The sequence below is a fragment of the Seriola dumerili genome, unplaced genomic scaffold (genome assembly GCF_002260705.1).
Source record: "Seriola dumerili isolate Sdu_G_001 unplaced genomic scaffold, Sdu_1.0 BDQW01000219.1, whole genome shotgun sequence".
NCBI classification, from domain to species: Eukaryota; Metazoa; Chordata; class Actinopteri; order Carangiformes; family Carangidae; genus Seriola; species Seriola dumerili.
In genome coordinates, this window is record NW_019174474.1 from 3517497 (window position 1) to 3542816 (window position 25320).

A 25320-nucleotide genomic window follows, 5' to 3' on the forward strand; every position below is an offset into this window, starting at 1 on the left:
CATTAGGAAGTGGATACCACTCAGTATGATGCAGCTCTTCAGAAAAAAGAAGACAGAACAATGCAAGATAGGGAAAAACAGAGGAGATTCAACTGATTGAGGAAGAAGTTAAAAGGAAGTTTGGACATAGATATTGACATATTTGATCAGCAGACAAAACATATTAATTGGCTACAAATTTAGTGTTTATTTCATTGGAACTAGGAGTTTTATTTACCTTCTCTGTGTTATTATACCTGATAAAAGTGACATCTTTATGTTAATCAATTGTAGAAGTGATAAAATGTCATTAAAAAAAATAATTAGCTGTATCTAAAAGTTTCATCTACATTAAAAAGAAAACTGCTGAAATAACTGAATCCTCACTAAGAATGAGTTTCCTCAAAGCATTCCACTTTCATGTTCCGCTGTGTTTTCCCGTTTTCACACTCTTTCTAACCTCTTGCCTTGCCCTAACCTTTCCTCTCCTACTACTTTTGCTTTCACAGTTTTCTTTTCTCTCATGCTTTCTATGCTCTCTCTCTCACCCTCTCTCCCGCCTACACTGCACTCTCTTCTTTTCTCAGTCCTTCTCTCTCTCTTCCCCTCTCTCTCACGCTCTCTCTCTCTCTCTCTCTCTCTCTCTCTCTCTCTCTGTCTCTCTCACTCTCACTCTCTCTCTCACTGACTATGCTGTCTGCCTCAGCTGTTCTCAGTTGCACTGTGTGCCTTGTGCTGTGGGGACAGGGCAGAGCTGCGTACTAGTCCAGACCAATGTTAAGTAGAGAGAGAGGCAGATAGAAAAACAGAGAAAAAAGGGTGAGAGAGAGGGAGAGTCAGTGCAGATTGTGTTTATCAGGCAGACTGGATTAACAGCTGAAACAAACTGGACCTGTTTTTCTTTCTTTAGCTAAAGGTAGAGACTCGGCGATAACGTGGATTGCTGTTCAGACAGAGCTTCATGCTGGTTAGAGACCAAGACAGAAAACTATGGCAGATGTAACTAGACCCTCTCACTCTTCTTTGCATTTAGTATGGTGAAGATCTTATATTTGTGCTTAGTTTGGTTTAAGTTTACCTTGGACTTGTGGACTGGTGTGGGAGGCTCACTTGCATTGACATTGACCCATAACCCCCAACTCTGCTTTGCAGGTTCTGTCACCCCTGGAGTTGGACTCTAATTTTGGCTTTTGACCTCTGGAACAGGAAAGGGTTTTTTCGATTTGGCAGGGTGTGAGACCTGGTGAAAGCCAGTCTGGACTGACCCACCAGTGTTTATTCATAATCACTGGACAACAGGAACATATCTGTTCCCAGCATTTCTTCTTCTATACGAGATCTGAGACGGGCTGCGCTGGAGTTGTGTATTTAAAGGACCTGTCTGGCCTCTCTTGCCCCAAGACCATGGGCTTTCTCTGGGGCAGCATTGTGCTGCTGTTTGGGATGGCTCTGCTCGGGATAGACGGCAGCGGAGCCCAAGAGACCAAGACCAAGAACAACGTCCCCCGGCTAAAACTCTCCTATAAAGGTGAGTTCCTTGCATTTGTTTTGTATTTGTCTGACAAATCACTACACTTCACTATTTTCTCTGAGGTACGTCATAGAACCTCACCTCTCACGACTATGTAGATTCAAATTCCCAATCCACATAGTATGTTGTGCTGATGAACTGATTGAAGTTGTAGTAACTGCGAGATCCTAGACGTCCTTATGAGGCAGAGAGATTCTTTTTTTCTGTTTACTTGTAAAAATACCAACAAAGTAAACTGAATTCAAACAGGTTTGAATGAATTCTTTACAAGCATTATGCTTTATCAGGTGAATGCTCTGGTTGAGTAATGCATATCTGTTGTAGATGATTTCAGTCAGGTAGTTGAGGTTCACTTTTGAACATTAAAACTGTCATCTGCAGACCTCTAAAGCAAGTTCTCATTTCAGTATCATGCAGATAACACTTCCAAATATAGTATCTATGTCCATCACTATCCATTACATTTAATGTTAAGCTGGTGTTTAAAGAGCAGAAAAAAAAAAAAAAAAAAAGAAAGTGTTATTCTCATGGAAAGCTTGTGGCAGTGTTAAAAATAGTACTGTACTGGTTCGGTAAAATGGTTGACTGGGAGTAATAAGTAGGAATTAATGAGAGGAATTCTTATATTTACTTTTATGCCAAGAAGAGAGCAGTTTAGTGGGATTTAGGAAAGTAACTTCACTTGCCAAATCAGAAGTGTTCCTGTCAAATGTATCTCTATGGTATAACTAAGCAGTTTATTACAGAAATCTGTCACTGATGCACTCTCTCTGCCTGTCTCTCTGCCACTGTTTTGATCAAGTGCTGTTGTCACTTTTGCAATGAAAAGTGGTGCCAGACATAGACTCCCAGGCAGTTTAGTGTCATTTATCCCTCTCTCCCTTTCTTTTTTCCTGGATGTCATTTTTCCGCTCTGTTCTTTTTTCCTGCATGGTAATTATACTCAGGATGAATGGTGCAGGTCTGTTTCAGCAGATGGCTTTCCCAAAGAGAAATGTTTCTCGCTCAGCACTGGGAGATCCATAATTATACACGCAAGCATGCGCATACTCACACACACACACGCGCACACACATAAATACATGGCCATCTGTAGATAGCTAATGATACCTGTGAGCATATCAGTCATTTAAAACCACATGCTGTCAGTTTGGTGAAACACGCCCATTCAATGATATCTCTATTACAAGCCAGGCCTTCAGGTAGCAGCCTGGCCAGCCTGGTTATTTGGCTGCCATCTCCACATTCAATATTTCCATTAGACCTCATTCGCATTTTGGCTGGTGGTATACAATATTTGGCACCGTCCCTGGCACAGGAGTTCTAGCCAGAGGATAGTGAGCAGGTATAATTTTCATGCCTGCAATGTGGTGGAAATATTATTCATATATTACTGTGGAATTTCATCCAACGTTATCCACTGTAGGTCCCATTAGGCAAGTGACATGGGATTATTGCATTATGAATCATTTATATCATCATATAAATTATTTATTACCCCTGTGAAAGGTGAAGCTGACTCATATTTGCTCATGTAGAGGAGGAAATCAGATGAGCCACTGTAGTGAATTACACAACACTATCTCGATAGTCTGCGAAGCTGTGCAGTCCTGGGGAAGTAACGTCTGATCAGTGACACACGGGACTGCGGGGTGAGGGAACTCTGACCCCTACAGGTCACTGGGAATACTGGGGAAACCTGTGTGTGTGGGTCCAAATTAGTGTGTCCTGTGTGGGTGCAGGCGACTGCACACTTGCAGATGTTTTTAACTCTACTGAAGGCTTGACTCATATGAACTCAGCGGGGAAGGGTTTATCTCGAAAGCATGAATCCGAGCAGCAGCCTGCTCCTCCACAGTATGAGCTCCTCAATGAACACAGCTAGGCTCTGTGAGGCACACACACCAACTTCCCTGATCAACCACCACCACCACCACCACCACACACACACGCACAACCCCAATCTCCCTGCTAAACCCCAGGAGATTCCAACAGATCTTTGAAAGTGAGGGTCGAGGGGCAGGAGGGCAGTGGAGTAGGGGGAAGGATAACAATGGTACCCCATGGCTACCTAAACATGAGCTAAGGTCCAACTGTATCAACAACCAAGTGACTGGGTGATGATGAGGTAGTCGGAGGCCATGGATTAACAGTGCACTGCAGCACAATGAATGGAGTCGTTTCACATATGTTCTGCTTCGACATAAGTTGATATGTGATCGATTCACACCCTAGGGGTAAATGGATCCTCTGGGGAGTAAACAGAGATCCATATGGTTTGCAGGTTTATGGGCCAGAAGAAGTACATCACATGTTGTTTACTGTCCAGGGAAGGAAAGAGAGGGTACTTTAGTTTTATAGGACATGGGTGTACTGCCAAAAGTACTCTTTCTCTCTGACCTGTCCACCCCTTTCCTGAGTAGAGCCAGGGGCTTGCACAAGCGCATACACACACACACACACACACACACACACACACACACACACACACACACACACACACACACACACACACACACATGCAGGCAAATACATTCACACCAGTGGAACTAAATTCTCACTCTTCAATACTGAAAAAAGAAAAAGGGCCAAGAATTTAAAAATGAAACTCCAGTGGAAAGTCTTGTTTTTCTGTTCGCAAAATTCTTGTTGTAGTTGTCACACATACAGCTGTTTTTGTTTTTGTGTTAATCTTGTTTTCATCATGGTGTGAAATGACTTTCAATCAGAGTTGGAGAATGGAGAAGTTCTCTTAAAGACTCTTTAATCCATAAGCACGTTAAGAATCTTCGGAGCGGAGTTAGGTTTCTAGGGGTGTGTACAATATAAACTCAGAATGGCCCTGAATGGCCATGGGAAGGTATCCTATACGCTGAGAGTTCTGGATGTTCGGAAGCTTTCTCGGGTTCCAAATAGTCTGCTCTCCTCCAACTGGAGGCTTGTTCAGGATTTTGTTTGGTAGTGTTCCTCTCAGAGGAATCTTTGTAGTCACTTGAATTAGTCATCATCCGTACCAGCAGCAAAGTCAGATACTTTAAGGAAGTAAATTCACTTTGTTTGGTACGTCTGCTGTAATCTTCGCTGCTCATGGCTATTGGCTGACAAACGGACATAGTGTCATGTATAAGGCTGAAATCAATATGACAATATAAATAAGATAAATTTTCCAATATTGGTGTCACATTATGCATTATAATGTATGCAAATGCAATTATCAAACTGCTGTTAATGCAATTAAGTCATTTTCATTGAAAACTATTAACTTCAAACCACAGTTTTAATGTAACTAAGAATTGCTGATACTTTATTGGCTGAAAAATTAAAGAAATAACTTCCGTGAATACCCTTTCATTTACCGCCATGATCACCTCAAACCAGGCTGTAAGACTTGAAAGAGAGTTTCTATCCGACACTGAACAAATTACTTGCTAGCTTTGTAGTATTTTGTGTCAGTGACTGTATACAGTATGAGTGGCGCAGTGATACACTGTGTTTTGTCAGTGTGCAATCATACACTCAGCCATGTGAACGGTGAATGTCAGTCAAGCTATTGAACCAGGGCCAAGCATCAGTGTTCCCATGTACAGTGCATGGGAACATATGGGTTATTGTCAAGATGTGTTTGTGCTTTTTCTTAGGAAGCACTTAGATAACACTCTCTGTGCCCTCCAGTTGAGGAAGAGAAAGACGGAGTGAATGTAGGGTAAAAGAGTTTATTTTTATCAGTCTCACAAGGGACTGTTGATTCTTTGCATCCATTCCATCTGCCCCCTTCTCTCTCGCTCTCTCTCTCTCTGTCTCTCTCTGTCTCCGTCTCTTTCTCTCCCATTTCTGCCTCTCGCTGTGCTGCTGTCTCTGTCTGTCGCTCACAAATTCATTGTAACAGAGCATGTGAGAGGGAGTAAAACGGTGAGAACAGGACAAGAGGTGCTCAAGCTCAAAGGAAGATAGGTAGTTAGATGGTTTTTATCAAAACAACAAGGGGAGTGTGCAAAGGATGTGAAGAGAGACAGTGAAAGAGAAAGTAGGCAAAAAACAAACAAAAAACAGCTGGTAAAAAGTAACATTTACAGGAGTCTTGACAGACTCACTTTGTCAATTGTAGGGTAGAGAGAAAATTAGTAAAATATGGCAGGGCAGCAGCTGACACCTGTTACAGGCCACACATTTGCCCATCCACCTGTCTGTCTGTCTGTCTGTCTGTCTGTCTGTCTGTCTCTGGACTCCGAATCCGGACAAAATTAAAACATTATTATTATTGTGAAACTTTGTGATGCAGCTTGCGGTGTATGAAAACCAATTTACAGGTTTTTTGGGGGCTTCCTGGTTTGAAGTTGCAGATGAATACTTCATGCATGCACACACACAGATCTGTTATAGTTAACCAGAGTTACCAGTTCAGACATGTATAGGCCAACACCACTCTGGCGTGGCTTTGAAACATCCTCTTTCCAATAACACACATCACATCATGCTACATAAATGCACACACACACACACACACACACACACACACACACACACACACACAGATTCACACACAATACCCATAGAGTCTCTGTCTCTGGGTGATTAGCTTTTAATAACTTAGTAGTCGTCTCTGTTGAATGGTCTGTTGCCATGGACACCACTCCCATAGAAAATTTTCATAAACCAGGGATGTGTGTGTATGTGTATGGTGGGTGGATGTGGTGATGCTGTTCTCCATTCTCTCACACAGGACTGTGGTTTGAGAAGAAGTGAGGTGCAGTCATCATGTTACTGCAGTTTCCCTACAGCTCCTTGACACTTTGCTGTTAATCAAACAAATATTATTCTGCCTTATGACTTATTTCCTTTAGAAATACACATGATTCAAATTACACAAACACATTGTTTGTGTTGTTGGTTGTTTATTTTAAGGACCAGAAGGGATATTTCCTATATGCTTTTGCGCATTGTGTTTCAATGCTGGATGTCAGATAACGTTAACCCTAACAATATGTAGAACCAAAGATATTTTCTTGTTATGGAGCAAAAGTAAAAAACTTACATGTGGAGGAAGGTCTCTCTCTCTCTCTCTCTCTCTCTCTCCCTCCCTCTGACTTTCTCTCCCACACACAAACGCAGCCTTAGTGCAGGTGAAAAAGGTCAGAGGTAGCAGGTGATACTGTGCTGTCAGTGAAGGGCTTACAGTGGATCTACTAATGATTGATCACCATGGCTACAGAGGAACATAAATCTGGGACGCAGCTTTGGACCGGGCTGAGTAAAACTTTTACAGCAACTTTTTCTTTTTTAATGACCTTGAGCTTCTTTCCATTCTTAAGACAGTGGTTGTGTTACGAGGAGCCCGATAATCCCCACATTAAATAAAATTACTCTTATTCCAAATTAATTTATCCAATAGCTTTTTGTGAATCATGAATCCTAATTTAAATTGTGTATGGTATTCATGGATAAAACCATTAACCATGAACCAGCTTTTTGGTTTGGAAGCAGTCCCATTAAGCATCTTGAGTGGCTACAGACTAGATCTGTTCTTTACGACTTCAAGAATACTTTCAAATCCTTGTGGACTTATTAAGTCAGGTTTAGATGTCAAGTTTTCAGAAGACTTTGGAGTGGGGAGTCAGGGAGCCTGAGGGCTGGGTCACACAGCGGTGTGAGTTTATATATAGGAGACTGTCTAAATCTCTCCCCATCAGCGCTGAGGCACAGGAAACCAACTAAATCACCAAGACAATAACAATAAAGACAGGGTGTCAACTCATTGTGTGTACAGTAGTGTGCATGTGTGTGTGTGTACATTTGAGTGAGGCAAACACATGTGTGTACATGTGTTTATGTAAGTGAAAAATGAAGAGGAGGTAGTTTGTAACCAAACCCAAGACCTCCATTTTTTTTCCATTCCCTCTCACAGCTGTGTTTCTTCCACTTTTAACGTTTTCCTTTTTGACTAACCAACTTTTTTTTTTCATTTATCTCATCTTTCATCACCCGTGTTTAAACTGTGAAATTCTTATGAAAATGAAAGTGTATGAAAGCAGTCAGCGTGGTGCCAACTCTTCTCCAATTTTCTTTTCTTTTGTACCAGCTTTGCTTTAGGTTGTCTTCTCACTCTCTTGGGTTCTGACACACTTCAGAGAGGGGGCATTTTCCCTGCTAAAACATTCATGAGCGTTTTTGTTATTTACTCCCCGAGAAAGAGTGAGAGAGAGAGAGAGAGAGAGAGAGAAAGAGAAAGCGAGCACCAAAGTAACCAGTTCCCCTCTGGTCCATAACTCTCCACCCTTTTGTGTGGGTGGTCAATGGGAGGGGGTCATAGTGTGGTTAGACTTTGCGGGTGAGAACAAAATGTGAGAAGGACATGAATGTGTGTGTGTGTGTGTGTGTGTGTGTGTATGTCTGCACATTACACAAAAGGTGTTATAATGCCATAGTCATAATGCCACCTTTAGAGGTCGTTACGGTAATGAGATCTTCAATATCTGTTAGTGACAAGTTCAGCTTTCTGCTGTGAAAGCAAATGTCGCTTCTTTGCCAGACTTGGCAGAGCGTTGCATTACACTGCAAAACGTGAGCTGTAGCCCATAGTAACGCACCCTAATAGCTGATGTGGTTTAAAGTTATCCTGCAGTTTGGATTATGAAATATTAGCAGAGTAATGTGATATTATGTAGTCCTCCCAGTTTTCCACTGTGAGTGTAACAAGTTCTGCTTGGCTGCTCTGGTCAAGGTCACTTCCCCTTGCAGACAGTTTGATCACTGGCTGCCAGTGCTGGCATTACCTGCCCAGTCCAATTTGGCAATTTGGCAGATAGTGAAGAGAATCTGTCAGTTGCCTTGCTTGGCCAAGCTGTACAATGTCCAGTCGTGAGGACAATTTGTAAAGGGAAGGAACAACATTTATGCAAAAATAAAACCACATAAAAAATGGAGCAGGGTGAGAAAGGAGGTGTGGGCATAAAAAAGAACATCAGTGTATAGGGGCATGACAACCCTGTGTACGTTCTTTGATTTATCCACCATCCCCTCAAGGCATTGAATAGTGATTGATAGTGAAACCTTAATTGTTTGTGGTACATTATAACAGAGCAGGCAGACCAGTGAATGTCGAGGTGAACCTGTGGTTACAGGAATTGTAGGTGGCTGGAAATGTTGAAGGTAAAGCTATATCTTTCAAACAGCACCTGGAAATTGAATAAAACAAATGAAATAAATATCAACCTGGTGGATTTTCTTGAGCTTTCATTGTACCCACATTTACTGTGATTTTCATGAAGCGATTATCATATTATGCTGATCACCACTTTTCTTTCCATTTTTCTCTGCAGACATGCTGGAGTCTAACAACCTCGTGACGTTTGAAGGCCTGGCCAGCAGTTCGGCTTACCACACCTTCCTGTTGGACGAGGAGAAAGGAAGACTTGTAGTGGGAGCCAAGGACCACATCTTCTCCTTTAACCTCCTCAATATCAGCAAAGACTATGCACAGGTAAAAGCAATTTTTGATTTCCAGTCAGTCTGTCTGGTGGTTTAAACCATTCATGAAGTCTGTTTGCGTTTCTGGCTGACTTAATACTTGCCCTGAGGATGCATCTGCATCCAGAATGCCATTCAGGGGCTCAGGTATCTCTGGACTCCCTTTTCTGTTTCTACAGAAAAGTGCCTCATGAATATTTCAGACCAGTGCTGTCGCACACGATCACACGCTGTGCCAGGCATGTTAGCTGCTCACTGCACACCTGGATGAATAATGGAATAAACTGAAACAAAGTGGATAACAAATCGCATTGTGACCCATTCAACCCTCATATCTACACATGCATGCACACAAGCTGTAGCTGTATCGACTCACTCTGTTAAACTGATTCGAGGATCAGGTGATTCTTGTCTAACATGTACAGGAATTGTGTTTGTGTTTGCAGATCCCTTGGCCAGCTTCTCCCACCAGGAGAGATGAATGCAAGTGGGCAGGGAAAGATCTCTCGGTAAGAGCTAAAACCATCCATCTTGCAAGTGGGTGTTCACATTTTGCCCCTCCACTCCCACAGATGTTTTTGAAAACGTCTTTGTTCTCTCATATTATGAACGTGCAACTCTGCAGGTCTCAAAGTAAATCTCACATTTTGCACTTGCAGTTGCACTGGGATTACACTGGATATATACATATATATATATGTATATATATATATATATATATATATATATATATATATATATATATATTTTAATCACAGACAATATAAGATTTGTTTTAATCTTTCAGCTTGTTTTATACCACTGTGTTGACATGTCCAATCTGTCATATGGACAACACATCACGTTGCGAACCATAGGTCTGATCATAATCTCAGAGCCAAGATTGAGACCATCATGTGACCTTAATCACTTATCAAGCCTCTGGGCACTCCATTTAATAGAGAAAAGCCTTGGAAATCATTGTACTTTCCACCAGACCCACTGGTATAACAGTACGGCATGAATAATAACCACTGTCATATATTCAGGGATCACAGGCATTAGTGTTTCCATGTTATTAGACTTTAATTTTTCCATGTTCTCCCTATATGCTGACAAATTTAAAGAGTGTGTGTGTGTTCCTACAGTCACAGTCAGAGAACATTTTTGTGGCTTGCCTGCCTGTTATGACATTAGTCTTTAGTTTAACTGATGAAGTTAAACCTTTACTTGAACAGCACATTGAAGAGCATTGATCTTATCTGGAGCCCTCCAGTATTGTAACTGAGAACAATTCATAAACGCTTAAGCACCTGCACTCTGTTTGTTTGTTTAGGATAAGAATGTTTTATTACATTTGATGAGCTGACGTTAAAGCTGGATCCGAATCGTCCTATGCGGTGACGTTGAGATCCAGGGATTTCTCAGCCCCCTTACCTTACTCAACCCTTGCATGACAAGCCAAGCATCACATCTCCCTGAGTCTGGCCAAGTGCAGTTTTAGAGCAGCTTGTGTGGTGTGGTGAAACTCTGTGTAAACACGCTGAGAGGTTGTCTCTCCTCTCTGCAAGCTGTGTTATGAATTCTATCTTCGATATGGCCTCGGGCAAAAGGCTGGAATGTAAAATCGTGGCGATGCTGTTTATGCGTCAGTTCACATTGGCCAGAACAGGGCAAGCTCTCCTGCCCTTCTACCCTTCTGTGTGGCTGATTTGAAGCGCCATGAAGTCCTTTGTGTGTTTTCTGTAAACACTGTGGCGTGGATGAATAAGGTGCCCCGAGGGGTGGTCTTTCTGTTATAGAGTCAGAGAAAAGTGAGAATTAAAGGGAGGTGGAGAGAGATGGAGGGTGAGTCCGCCGATGCCCCCTGATGTACTGTAAGCAGTCAATTGTGGAGATGAAGCAGAAAGGAAAAAGATGGATAGATGAGTGCGAAAGGTGTGGCAGTGCTCCCACAAGAAAGAGGAAAGCTGCTGCTACTTCCTGCATTTCCTAACAAGCAATAAAAAGAAATATGAGGGAAAAAAAGAACAGCTATTTAGGTTCTGTATTTTTGAATCTGCTAAATATTCAGAGGTGTTACCACAGTGCAAATATAATAAGTAGATATTTACAGTGCTGTGATGTTGCTTTCACCGTTTATTACTCACAAGTTGTAAATCCCAGGAAAGACAGCTGCTTAAATGACAACAGAAGCTTACACAAACAGAGGCTGCTGTCTGCTGATGACCTAGTAAAGCCAGATGAACTTATTCATGCATAATTTGGGGTGCTATTCTTTTTTTTTACTGGATTTTTTTCCTTTCCTTTCATGAGTATGTGATGACATCTTCAGTTTTATTTGAGGCCAGGTTTGCTCAGGCAAGTGCTGCCATGCACGAGGATATATGCCATATGGCACAGAGCGATGCACAGGACACATGCCTGTTGTGCTTCACATACACACACACACACGGGAATTGTTGAAAATCTACATATGCAACGTTATTTTTACAATAAATTTATGGGGAATTACACAGCTCATGGAGCCAGCAGGGACAAATGTCACTGAGTTAGGAAACATGTATATGTGTCATGGTTGAAATAGATTGTGGAGTACTGTATGTAGAGGAGGTGAAAAATATACAGAGTCATGGATGATCATGCTCAGTCTGGTCATAATATTATTTCCAGATTTATTACTCAGCCCTCTGTGAGAGTTTGCTGGTCATTTTCAGTGGAATTACAGTAGATTACCGCGGGCTTTGCTTGCTGTTATCATTGCAGATCTCTTTATTTAAGTAATGGATTTTCCTCTGTGACTTGTGTGCTTAGTGAAGTCTGACCTGTTTATTTATCCAGCTGTTTCACCATGTTTTTAATGACTCAGATGTCCTGGGTGCTATGGCAACAAGCTTGTGGATAACCATGGCACTAATAGCCATCGTCAGAGAAAATTATGGCTTTAAAATGGTTTTGCATTGATTGTCAATTACTCATCCTGATTCACATGCTCTCTGTCTCTGCTTCATCAGAGGGAGTGCTCGAATTTCATTAAGGTGTTGCAGCCATTCAACCAGACCCATCTCTATGTGTGTGGGACAGGAGCCTTCCACCCTGTGTGTTCCTACCTGGAGGTGGGCAAGAAACCAGAGGTACAGGCACACGCTACATTTCCACGACTGCACCCATTTGCTGTGCAGGCATATCATAGCAAAGTTTAAGCATTTAAAGTTGTGAAGGACCATGTCTAGTCGGGTGTGGGCTCTCTTCCTAATAAATGATTTGCTAAGTACGTAAAAATGGTTTCATTTAGCAAAATGAGGTGGAAAATTAAACACAGGGTTTCATAGTCTGCAGGATTTCCAATTCATCACTCTAATACGTAACTGCTGTATGTGTATGTGTGTGTTCATTTGAGTATGAGAGAAGGAAATTGCTCTCTTCTCCTCCAAATGTCACTGAGTCAGACTTATAAATGTGTGTTTCCTATTCATTAGACAGCTATTTACAGACAATTAGAGGCAGGAAATATCGCCAGGAGAAAAGCCATTTACTGTATATAGATCAGAAGCTTGAAATGTAATTCATCTGATGGGTTTCCTATGAGGGTCGAGGTCACCAAGTCATAAGTGAGTGATGAGATTTATTGTTTTCATTCTCAATCCCTCTCTTTTGCAGTGTGTGCTGGGGGGAAACATGATTTTAAACATCTGCACTGGTCTCGCAAATTTCTCCTCATGCTTTGAAATATGTTTTTTTCTGTATCCACTGATTAAAATAACAATTTGTCTTTTCTTTACCTGCTTGTTAAAAGAGCCATTTGTCATTTGTCGATGGCTGCACTTTTTTCTGTGATTCAGGATGACATTTTGCAGCATCATGGTTTAGAACAAAATTTTAATGATGAACAATGTTCATCTTCATAAAATATTGCAATTTTCTCTCCACCTGAATGTCTTGAAGTGCTGACAGCAAAATGGGTTTCCCAGAGAGAATTCCACTTATACTGAAGCACCTTTTTTTTTTTCCCTGAGCAATTTCATCCTCCTCAGAAAATAACGTGAACCTCTGTATTTGATAGTACACTACAACTCATGGGCCTTTCTGTCTCTCTACATTCAGGACAGTGTGTTCAGACTGGAGCCTCACATAGAAAACGGCCGGGGGAAGAGTCCCTATGATCCCAAGTTGCTTACTGCCTCCATGCTAATTGGTGAGTTTAAGAGCAGATGCACAGTGCTGCACCTCTGTGTGTTAGAGCGACATCATATAAAAACCTGGGAGTCCTGAAAACACCCTCTGCCTTGCTCTTTCATTTCAGCAGATATAGGGTGTAAAGTAAATGTGAATAACAGAACAGGGCATTCCTGTCATTCATTACAAGTGGATCTGCTCTGTAGTTTGTATTTACACCCTGGGAACCCTTCATTGACAGCACTGTAAACTCTATTTCAATCTGGATATACCTCTTTTAAGTGCTGGGTGTGCATGGCAGATGATACTTTACTGAGTTTTCTTCACACTGAATTCTCAATTTTTTGCCAGATAAAGCAGGACTGTGTGTGAGCATGTTTTTCCTCTCTACCCCCAATCATCGCTAGTCATATTGTGTTATATCACACCGTTAAAGCCAGCAGATGGCCATTTTCCAGCCCATCACTCCTCATCTCCTCTCCCCTTTCTCTGTCCCCTCTCGCCAGCATTATTATGTACTCCCCCTGTCTCACACCTCTGTCCTGTCCCTCCTCATCTGTCCCTCCAGCCATTCATTCTTCCCCTCGCCTCCCCCTCTCAGCCCTTCCCACTGTGCTAATGTCAATTTCACACTCCTGATGTTCATCATGTCCATCACTGTCTGTGTTCCCTGAGGACTCCAAGTCTACCTGTACTGCTAAGCCCCTGAACAATTCCTCAGACTTTTACACCTACATCACCAAGGAAAAATCACTACAGACTGTTTTCTCATCCAGTGTTACTATACTAACACAATTTATTCCCTGTGCTCTCAGACAGAGAATTGTATGCTGGAACATCAGCCGACTTCATGGGACGGGACTTTGCCATTTTTCGCACTCTTGGCAAGCATCACCCAATCAGGACTGAGCAACATGACTCCCGGTGGCTAAATGGTGAGAGAGAAGAGAAGAATCACTGACCATCTCTTTGATCATATTTATGAATAATTTGGTTTTGTTGGATGTGAGCTCAGCTTTCTACACACTTGATCATGGATCCTCATTGAGATCCTTATGAACAGGCTAAGAGAGTGGGTTGGCCTACCTGCGTCTGCTCATGGTTGGCCTATTTATTAAAATGAAAAACTGCTTATCAAACAGAAAAAAAATCTTGCCATACGTGACCTTTGGAGGACCTTGTTCTTGCTCTTATTTTATTTCCTATCTATATTCTACCATTAGGCATTTAATCAGTAGTTGCAATATAGCTTTCCACTTTTACACAGATGACACTCGGCTGTACTTGTCTGTCAAATACAATTGAAATGTCAATGTGAAAATTGAGAATGAAGCTAACTAACCTAAAGGAACATATTGACTCTACAAGACATGGTGGACCCAATTTAAGTGAGGATAAAACAAAAGTATGTATCATTAGCCACAGTGTGAACAAATAACCATGCAGCAGTTTATAGGACTTAAATCATCTATTATCATGCTGTTATGTCACATTTTACCCCTTGTCTCTTTTTAGTTAATAACAAAAACAAAACTGTATCTTTTCAAAGGGCTGAGAAATGAATCCACAACTTTATGTCTTCTGAGCTATTTTATTGTAATTCATTACACTGTTGCCTCAGCCAAGGAGCTGTAGCTCATCTGCAGATGGCTGAAAATATTTCGGCCCATCTTCTGACAAAGACAAAGTGCAAAGAGCATACTATTCTTTGGATTGGCCGCCAGTAGAGTTTAGAATTCAATAAAAACATTCCTGAATTGATGTGACTATATAGTAAATTAAAATCTGTCTGTCGGATGTTTCTAGTGCTTGGTTTAAAATGAAACTGAGCATTTTCTGTCTTGGTTGCTATTGCGTTTACCAAGCTCCCTGTTTGATATTTTTGTATTGAATACTTTTATTCTGAAGCAATTTTATCCCTTTATCACTTTTTTTTAAGTACCAAATGAATAAAAACTCTTTACTTAATTGTGTGTGTTGCAGATCCCAGGTTTGTGAGCATTCATCTGATTCCAGAGAGTGACAACCCAGAAGATGATAAAATCTACCTGTTCTTCAGAGAGAATGCCATGGATGGAGAGCATGCTGGGAAGGCCACACATGCTCGCATCGGACAGCTCTGCAAAGTACGCATATGCACATTAACACACAGTCACACAAGCTTGCTCTCACAAAGGAACATACACAAAAGATGAGAGACAATGACACACACACACACGCTCATGCCGACATTATGTGAAATAGCTTCTGTATCTGGAAAAACACTTGACGGGTGTCTGAGTGGCTTTCATCATGGCAGCTTTCAGGCGCTGTTATCTGTGATTATTTTTAGCCTGGAGAAGAGTGGGCTTTGTTGTGCTTAGTGCAATCGCCCCTGAAGACGGAAACCTGAGAGAAACGTTAAATGTCACCAGAACCTGAGAGGAAAAGCCGCCGCCAGTGGCATCACTCTTATCCTAATGCCAGGCTTTGGCACTGATTGGGTTTGCGACACCCTCCAGCTCCAGGGAATGGTTGTAAAATCACTGGCCTTGAATCAGCATTCACGTTCCAAATCCCATTCTCATTCATTGAGCAGGAATTCACCAATCTGACTGCAGATCAGTGAGTGAGCCTCAGCCTTCCGTGTAGTTGCATTTCGTGCCTCCTTCATAATAGCCTGATTACCCAGAATGTCAGGAATCTGCTCTGCTCATCACAAGACAAGCCATCCATTATGCAAGATGTGGTATTAATTTGGGCCTATGCCTATTTGGACACATTCTAATTTGCTGTCATAAATCAACACCAAGTGGGATACATTTTTATGAGCCAGCACTTTGTGCTTCTGTGTTTGTGTGCAATGTTCTGGAAAACAAACACTACACTGTGAGACACACAGATGCATATTTTTAGGGTGTGTAGTGGAACATACTGTACTTTAGAGTCTTCTTTTGTCACAACATCAAAAAAGAAAAAAAAAAATCCACTTTTCATCTAATGTAATAGAGTATATTTTAAACAGTGCGTTATTACTGTGTCAGATGTGTAAGTTTCAAAGAAACTCCATGAAAGATAGTTCACAAGTTTCTCATGGGCTACATCCAACCGGCAAGAGAGTGTCTCACCTCACTCAACCAGAAGCTAATGAGCCATATACTCCCACCTCAGCAGTAGTGTATGAAATTTGGCAATGCAGTTCTCCCTTTAAACATTATATAGCTGCCCCCCCCCCCCGCCTCCCTCCCCACACACACACACACACACACACATATTGATGATGAATGATAATTGCTAGAAACCTGTGGAAAATAAAAACTAATTGTATTTAAGGAAATGGAAAGTGTCCTCTGAAACTGGAAATGGACAGTATTCCTGTAATTATGAGTAATTGAACTTCCCTGCTGAACTTCTGTCTGTGATCTGTCAAACAGAATGACTTGGGAGGTCACAGGAGTCTGGTTAATAAGTGGACCACCTTCTTGAAAGCTCGACTTATTTGTTCTGTGCCTGGCAGTAATGGAATAGACACCCACTTTGATGAGCTACGTGAGTGATTGCTCCAGCACCTTAAAACATGTTTCGCACGTTATCTCCTGAAGTTAAAATGTTATCTTTTCAGTGGGGAATATGTCTGTAATGTATAGTGTCTTCTCTTTGGGTTTTAGAGGATGTTTTTCTCATGAGCACAAAGGATCCCAAGAGCCCCATCATCTATGCGGTCTTCACCACTTCCAGGTACTGTGACTGACACTGGAATAGTTTTGACCATAATCCCTGATTGCATGGCCTGTATTTTCAACAGGGACTAAGCTTTTCCTTATCTGCCTCACTCTGTCTGCCCATTAGCAACATCTTCAAAGGTTCAGCTGTGTGTATGTACAGCATGACAGACATCAGGAGAGTGTTTCTGGGTCCTTACGCTCACAGAGATGGACCCAACTATCAGTGGGTGCCCTTCCAAGGACGTGTTCCCTACCCACGGCCGGGCACAGTGAGTACTGTATGCTCTTAATTGGACTGGTTGTGTGGGATGCACTTGGAGGGATCCAAAAGCTATTTCTCCTTTATGTCCTACAGCGTAACGGTTAAAACAATTATCTTTCTCCACAGTGTCCAAGCAAGACATTTGGAGGATTTGATACAACTAAGGACCTTCCTGATGAAGTTGTGACCTTTGCCAGAAGCCATCCAGCCATGTTTAATCCTGTCTACCCCATTAACAATCGACCAATCATAGTCAAAACAGATGTAGACTACCAGTTCACCCAGATAGTGGTGGATAAAGTAGAAGCAGAAGATGGCCAGTATGACGTTATGTTCATAGGCACAGGTATACAAATTTGCATACATTGCATACATACTGCAAACTGAACCATCATAACAGCAATTGATAGATGAGCATATACTATAGAGTAGATATCAACTCAGGATGTGTGCTTCCATTGTGTGCTAGACATGGGGACGATTCTGAAAGTGGTATCCATCCCCAGAGGCTCCTGGCATGACCTGGAGGAAGTCCTGTTGGAAGAAATGACAGTGTTTAGAGTAAGTTATTCTCTCATCACCTATATTACTTTAGGTACCAGGTATGACTAGATGTTCATTAAGTGTTGTCTGATCTTTTTTTTTTTTTTTCTTCTGTTGGTTTTATTTCTTACAGGAGCCAACAGCCATTACAGCCATGGAACTTTCAACAAAACAGGTATTGACTAGTTCTTATTGCAAGATTAAACATTATATGAAGTCATATAAATCCACTAAAGCAACATGGTTGGTAGCAGCGTATTTCTGAAAAAGAATGTTACCTCTGTAAATGAGTTTGGTGAAAGCAGTAGATAAGCTCACTGGATTGCAGTGGGGAGAAACGTTAAATAAAAAAATAATTAAAAGTGACCACTGTCTCTTCGTGTGTGTGAAAAAACCTGTCTCTTAGAGTGAGAGCTTTTCCTCATAGATAACACACCTTGCTGCAGGGCTGAAAGACAGAACAAAGACACAATTGTCTGCACATTTTAAACACTTTGAGATGAACATGTTTTCACACAAAGATCTCACTTAGGCCTTTCAGCCTAACAATTAGGTCATCAACTTGAATGACAGGGAGAAACAAAACGAGTCAGCTAATTGACAGGTAGGAGGTGCTGAGCACCTGTAGTAAGATGGTCTGTCCACATTCCTGACTTCTATTTTTGTTTCACTGAAAAACACAAGCTGGGCAGAACACAGCAACACTTAAAACCTAAATAGTAGCTCCTATAAGACATAAAATATCTAACATTTAAAACAGAGTCTTTTTCTCTTCTACCTGCACAGCAACAACTGTACCTGGGCTCAGACATCGGCGTGTCCCAGATGCCTTTGCACCGGTGTGAGGTTTATGGGAAGGCCTGTGCTGAGTGCTGCCTTGCGAGGGACCCTTACTGTGCATGGGATGGCACTGAATGCTCCAGATACTTTCCCATGGCCAAAAGGTACTGAATGTATACTCGACATTCACGCTTGTTATGTTGCCATCCTGTCATTGTGTTTTACAAGCTGCTTAAGACCTTGTACACAGCAAATAATCAGCACTTCAAAACACTGGGCAGGTGTTGAAGTTTTCCTACAATGCAATATTTTACATCCAACAACAGAAAAGTAGCTGTTTGTAAGTTTTTTTGCTATTGCTACATAGCCAATGTTAGCATTTACAGCTGTTTACTTACCAGTGTAGAAGAAATATTGTGAAGTCAGCATTAGCCTGCATTCCTTTACTCACTACTAAGAGCTGTTTCCTGCAGTGGAAAGTCCAATCTGCCCTGTAGAAGTGCCGCCACTCAGAGGGCGTATTACAACCTCTTGTCTTGTAAATGCAATGATGGCTGAAGCTCTCGGCAAATCTGGCAAGTAAACAGCTGTTAATGCTGAAGTTGGCTATGTAGCAATATCAAAACTTACAAAAAGCTCTTTTAATACATATGGTCAGGTATATTCTCTGAATTTGATGCGTGCCCACACTGTCGAAGTGAGACAAGTTGGAAGTACCACAGTCAGGACGTGCGCTACATATGAAAAAAGCCCACATTTCAGCTGACATACATTAATGGAAAAGCACACTTCCAAGAGTAACCTGCTTTAGATTAAAGATGCCAAATGCACAACACATGTTTGAGTCCTGCTTGTTTAAGAATTAGTTTTGTTTAATATATAGTCTATTCTTCACTGAGGTAGCCCCAGATTATATAGAAGGGTTTTCATGTTCAGATTGAGGACATATGCAGTCAGACTGCGATTTAGGGCTGGAGCGAGGGCACACTTATAGTGCAGGCTTTGTATATTTGCCAAAAAACCCTAAAGGTATGGGGTCGTATTTCTACCAGAAAGCTAGAAATATAACCTGCCTCATGTGTTTACTGTAAATGAGAACCCATGTCAGCAATGTCTGGAGGCTGTCTGGGTGAACCAGGGGTGAGGTAGGTGTTAGAGGTTCGGTGGTTGTGTGGTTGTATTAGTGGACTGATCTGTATGTGTTCGTGTGTGTGTACTTGTGTGTGCAGCCTCCCACTCATAGCTCCATGGGGCTTATTGATTTGAATGTTAGCTGCACAGTATCCTTTTCTTGCGCTGTTAGTTGGACTCCAGAGTCTGACATTCAAAAATAAGGCAGCCAGAGCAAACTCTTATACTTCCAATTACCAGCACACCAGTGCTGGGTTAGAAGCAGAGAGTGTGAAGTTTCCAGTTTGGTTTGGTGTCTCCATAGTTTCTGCAATTATTGTTTACAGTAAAAGAAAAGTTCTGTTTGACACTGTTCGTGAAACTCCATCTCCTTTGCATCTGCAAGTCAGGGAGATGACAGGCTGGAGTGATTTATTAGGTTCGAATACCTCTGTTGTACACACCCTATAATTAAAGCTTTTACTTTAGTTTATCTATTTGTGTTGGCCTCCACTACCGCTGCACATCTCAGTCACATTCAAATAAAAACCTACGAACACACAGATACAACCTCTCAGTACAAACATATTCTCACACACACACACACACACACACACACACACACACACACACACACACACATACACACAAACAAAGAAGTCGGTGTCTGTGCTGACTCATCAAGGTGTGTATATTTGTGTTTCTGCAGGAGAACTCGGAGACAAGATATCAGGAATGGAGACCCACTCACACAATGCTCAGATCTGCAACACCACGGTACATACAAAATAATATACTTGTAAATATGTTCATTGATATGTATTTGTGAAAGAAATGATTTTAGAAACTTTGATAATAATCAAGGTAATGTCAATGTTGTTGTTAATGCAGACATTATTACTATGTAGTTATTACTCTGTCCAATAACATATATATATTTTATATATTTCTAAATGATGTATTAAAGCAGATAAAAAATCCAGCACATCAGCTTCCCAACTGCACAACTAAAGAAGCTTTTGTTTTGAGGATTTAGTTGTACTTTGAACATAGAAATGGTCTCAAATCAGCTGCTGGCCTTTCCTGAGGCAATCAAAGGAGGAGAGAATCCAGCTGAGTGTGTGCGGTGTTGTGTCTGTGTTTTTTATGTGTTTCTGGTGGTGAAGATTAGAGTTGGTCTATGTGAAACTTATAATTAAAATGGTCAGGATTCCTCCAAGCCTCCTCTGTGTCGCCAAGCCCTCCACTCTACTGCCCCGTTTATGGGCTCAGTCCAAAAACAGGACTCGCTTTCTTAATTATACATTTCTTTCATAAAGAAAAGAAAGAAAGAAAGCGCGACAAAAACTGTCATCAAAATCTATTAGAAGTTGAGGTGGAAGTGTTCAGACACACACAAAAAAATACCGATACATGTTGCTCCCCACTTGATTGGCGGCAACACTTTTGATTGTGCACTTTGGTGAAGAATCCCAGACTTGGTGCTCTGTAAAGAAAATGATCAAAGATTTTGAAAATGATGATTGGATAACAATGAATTCAATGGAATCTGAATTGTTGAATTTACCACAGGATACAACAGGAGATCTGTCAGTGGAACACGACCTTACTGTGCAAAAAGTCCCTGACTGAAAAACATTGCACATACTTGACTGAATAAAACCCAGATTTTATTTGGAGCCAGTCTCCTCCAGTGACTGCGTCTGTGGTGGGATCTGCATATTCAGCACATGATTGAGTGTGATAAGAAAAGAGACAGGATAATGTGACAAAATAATGTAAAATGCATTCATTGTTCGCTCTGAGAGTACTTACAGAACAGAGTTTTGTACTTTTCAGTCTGAGAAAAACAGAGAAGCAAATAGTTTTATACAGAAAATCACAAACACTCTTAAAAGCTGGCTGTAGAGAGCTGTTTTTTTTTTTTTTTGCTTTGCCTGTAAAAGAAATCGCAGAACATTCAGCCATAACCGCAACCAGTAATATCAGCACGAAATAATAGAAAACATTTGCTTTAACAAACTTGTGTGACTACACTTTCTAATTTTTTTATCCAGATGAACTAAGTGGGCAGACGACTCTCCTGGATAAAACTGTGTACGGAGTGGAGAACAGCAGCACTTTCCTTGAGTGCAGCCCCAAGTCTCAGAGAGCACTGACATACTGGCAGTATCAGCGCTCCACTGATGACCGCAAACAAGAGGTTGGTACTAGCTCAGCACACACTTAATCTAATTTGTTGAAATATACTCAGATACAATCTAGCGGCAGAGCAGATAAATAATGATAGATGGCTGACTGATAGATGGATTGTTTTAGATAATAATACAGTGTTATATTTGAATAGTATTTAATTCCATAGTTGACTCAAGTGAAATAAATTCTGTGTAATTAAAACAGCCATGAGGCATAGTAATCATGATATCATAATAGCTTATAATGAAATGCTGAATCTCATTTTCTGACTTTATAGATCATATCAGAGGATCGTTTCATCCGCACAGACCAGGGGCTGCTGATTCGCACACTTAACAAGAAGGATTCAGGCATCTATCTGTGTCAGGCGGTGGAGCACGGCTTCATGCAGACACTTCTGAAGGTGACTTTAGAGGTCATTGACACTGAGCGTCTGGAGGATCTGCTACATCGAGACGAAGAAGCCGCAGCCAGCGCCCCTGCCCAGGACCTTTCTTTGCCTCGAGAAACTCCAAATCAGAAGCTTTGGTACAGAGACTTCCTGTCTTTGGTGAATCACCCGACTCTGAACACCATGGACGAGTTCTGCGAGCAGGTTTGGAAAAGGGAGCGGAAGCACAGGAGGCAGAAAGCCCACCTGGTGCAGCAGGTACAGCACCAGCAGCAGCAGCAGCAGCAGCAGCAGAAGGTTGTGGTGATCCCTCACACCCACATGCATGCTCAAGGGCTGGCAGCCAAGTGGAAACACCTGCAAGAGAGGCAGAAGGGGCGCAACCGCAGGACCCATGAACTGGAGAGGGCCCCCCGCAGTGTCTGACCTATGAACCTTAACTTTAAACACCCAAACCTGAAACCACACCCAGTTCTCATTCTGTAACCCTGATTAACTTACCCAGTTTTACTTCTTCATACTGAGATACAGACTTCTTCCGCAAAGACTGGATAGAAAAGTCAAACTGGAAAAAAAAAGGTAATACTTCCCTGATCTGCTAGCTGGTGTGTTCTGTGCGTGGGCAGCCATGTTTACAGTACGCCGGTACAGAGGACTGCAGGAAACAGGATGTTGTATCACGCCAGACCACTGGAGCATATTATCTCAGCTGGCCTCTGTGACCTGAGCACAGCAGAGGGACAATGTCAACCAGCACAAGAACTGGATACATATATCCACTATATAGCTATGACTGACTCCATGTTGAGATGGCTGTATCAATGGCATTGTCTCATGGCATGCTAGTTAGGTGTCTTTGTCAATGTGAAACTAAATAGATACCTTGAAATTCCTGATAATTACTTTTCTACTACACAAATATAAAAGATGAGGAGGTGGGATTGTATAAAAAAAAAAAAAAAAACAGCCTGGAGAGTAAATGGATGTGCAGTGGAATTGCAAGCAGTGAAGCTCACTGAAAGCACAAGATGGGATATTTAGTCATGTTTTGGTATTATAGCTTGTTAAATCAGTCAACATGAGAGAGAGAAATGCCCGAGCACTGCAAGAAACTGGGAGCAACATTCTCCATTTGTCGGCAAATTCAATTATGTAGCTAAACTGTGTAAATACTGTGTTCTATGACGTCTCCTCAAACTAAAGGGAATGGCTTGCAGTTGTCGTGTTGCTTTATGTTGTTTCCCCAGACAGAAATTTATTTAAGAAAAAGTCTTTTGAAAGCAGCTGTAAAACAGGGAGATTTTCTACTAGTCTGCGTGTCTACACCCTAGATAAGCTTCCCATACAAAAACAGTTTTATTATTCTGTTGTGTTTATCTTTCTTTCTTTTTTTTCGAATCATCAAATTCCTTCCAGTGTCAACAGTTGTTAGGTTGACAGTTGGTGACTGTCACTTTATAGGGATGTCTGCCAGCTGCATCATCTCAGTGCACAAAATGTCATACTGAGTTCTTCCACGTTGATTTGATTATGCTTTGTATACACTTTGTTTCCACTACACGTGTATTTATTGATATACAATAATGTACATTGTGAAAATATTTTTCAGTGTGCAGGCTTTTTTTCTTGCATTTTATCATTTGAATTGATTTATTTGATTTACAGGACCAATCTCTTAAAATAACTGTATTATCACGAATACTGTAGTAAGACTGGAAGTTATTTGTCAATATTGGTCAATATTTCATGCATTACATATCAAATGCACTGAGCAATAAGCCAGTCTCCATACTGTATTTTTCTTCCACATTTATTGCCTCATATCCATATTCTTCACAGGCTACGCAGTGTGACAACTTCATTTCACTGCATGTAACATGGATATAACAATCCACTATTATACAATGCACACACACATAAACACAAACCTGGAATGTAGCTGTGAACATTATGTAAATATAAATACTATGGTCTATGTTTGACAAGTATGACACTGTGTACTAGTGCATGTGAATACTATTGTAGTGTTCCTGTTTTGCTATAGCAATGATATACTAGTCTGATGTTGTCACCGTTATTCTGTTGTTTGCTAATGCAGTACACAATATTAACTATTTCAAAGATGTACATACTATTTCTGTTAGGACTCTAAACTGTAAAACTGATAATTCCTGAGGTAGGTATTCACAAAAGATATAAACAAGACCTAAACCGGATCCGACTGTGGACTGCAATGTCTACAGACCAGTTAACAACAACGAACAATGACAGTGGAGCATTGCAACACATCAGAATGTCAGATGAACTTTGTCTAGTGAGTGTTTGCAAGCTTCATCTGCTCTTGGAATCCATGACAGAGGAAGATGAGAAACAGCTGGAGCCAGGAAGAGATTTTAGGCTAACAAAACAAGTTGAAGACCAGAGTTGTGGGACTTTCAGTGGAGAAGGGCATATGATAAAATCATCATTATTGAGAGAAAATATAGGGTGCCTCACTGCATCTGTCTTGGACGTACGGTGGAGGTGAGGAAATGAAGTGCTGCTGCTGCTGCTGCTGCTGCTTTTTGGCATGATGATGATGATGATGATGATGATGATGATGATGATGATGATGATGATGATGATGATGATGTATTCTACTGATCTAATAAATGTCTCTCTTCATAAAGTGCTGGTTTCATTAAATCTATTTTTAATGTACAATGTCATCCTGCTATCATGGTATGTGGTAAGTTTCCTTTAGCAGAGATGATCAGATTAGATGTTAAATTCTTCGTACATTTCCATATTAATGAGGAAAACTTCTATAACTGAGCCTTAATATTGAGGTTCATTTAATGCTCTACTTGTCTTTTATGTCCAGACAACTACTATATACTGACATAGAAAAAATGGGCTAATTAATAAGCTGAAGTAATTAACATAACATATATTAAAAATCAAAGTGGATAAGCAAGAATGTCAGTCAGCTCGATTGGCTGTTATTTTATAATGTGTAGTGAAAAGTGAAGCTGTGTACTATGCTGTGCCTCGGGCAGCAGAGGAATTACTGTAAATTGTTATTAGGACCTTGATGTGAGATGTGATGTGAATAATGTATGAGGTCCCCTACAGTTTTCAGCCGAAGCCCAGCTGTTCTATTTGCATACCAACAGGAGATGGCGGTTAAAGATACAGTATAACATTGGTTTTCAGTGTTTGCAAC

At 41.1% G+C, this 25320-nt stretch overlaps 1 protein-coding gene across 1 annotated transcript; it reads left to right on the forward strand.

The window, feature by feature from the left end:
• Positions 1-725: 725 nt before the first annotated feature.
• On the forward strand, positions 726-24718 carry LOC111228474 (semaphorin-3A-like). Its single transcript, XM_022754365.1, has 17 exons — positions 726-1507; positions 8827-8987; positions 9421-9483; positions 11968-12087; positions 13058-13148; positions 13945-14064; positions 15113-15255; positions 16543-16657; positions 16777-16846; positions 16958-17102; positions 17222-17441; positions 17565-17656; positions 17772-17813; positions 18425-18582; positions 20238-20305; positions 21586-21731; positions 22002-24718. The coding sequence occupies exons 1-17, from the start codon at positions 1384-1386 to the stop codon at positions 22539-22541; spliced, it is 2418 nt and encodes an 805-aa protein (XP_022610086.1). The 5' UTR covers positions 726-1383; the 3' UTR covers positions 22542-24718.
• The last annotated feature ends 602 nt before the right edge of the window (positions 24719-25320 follow it).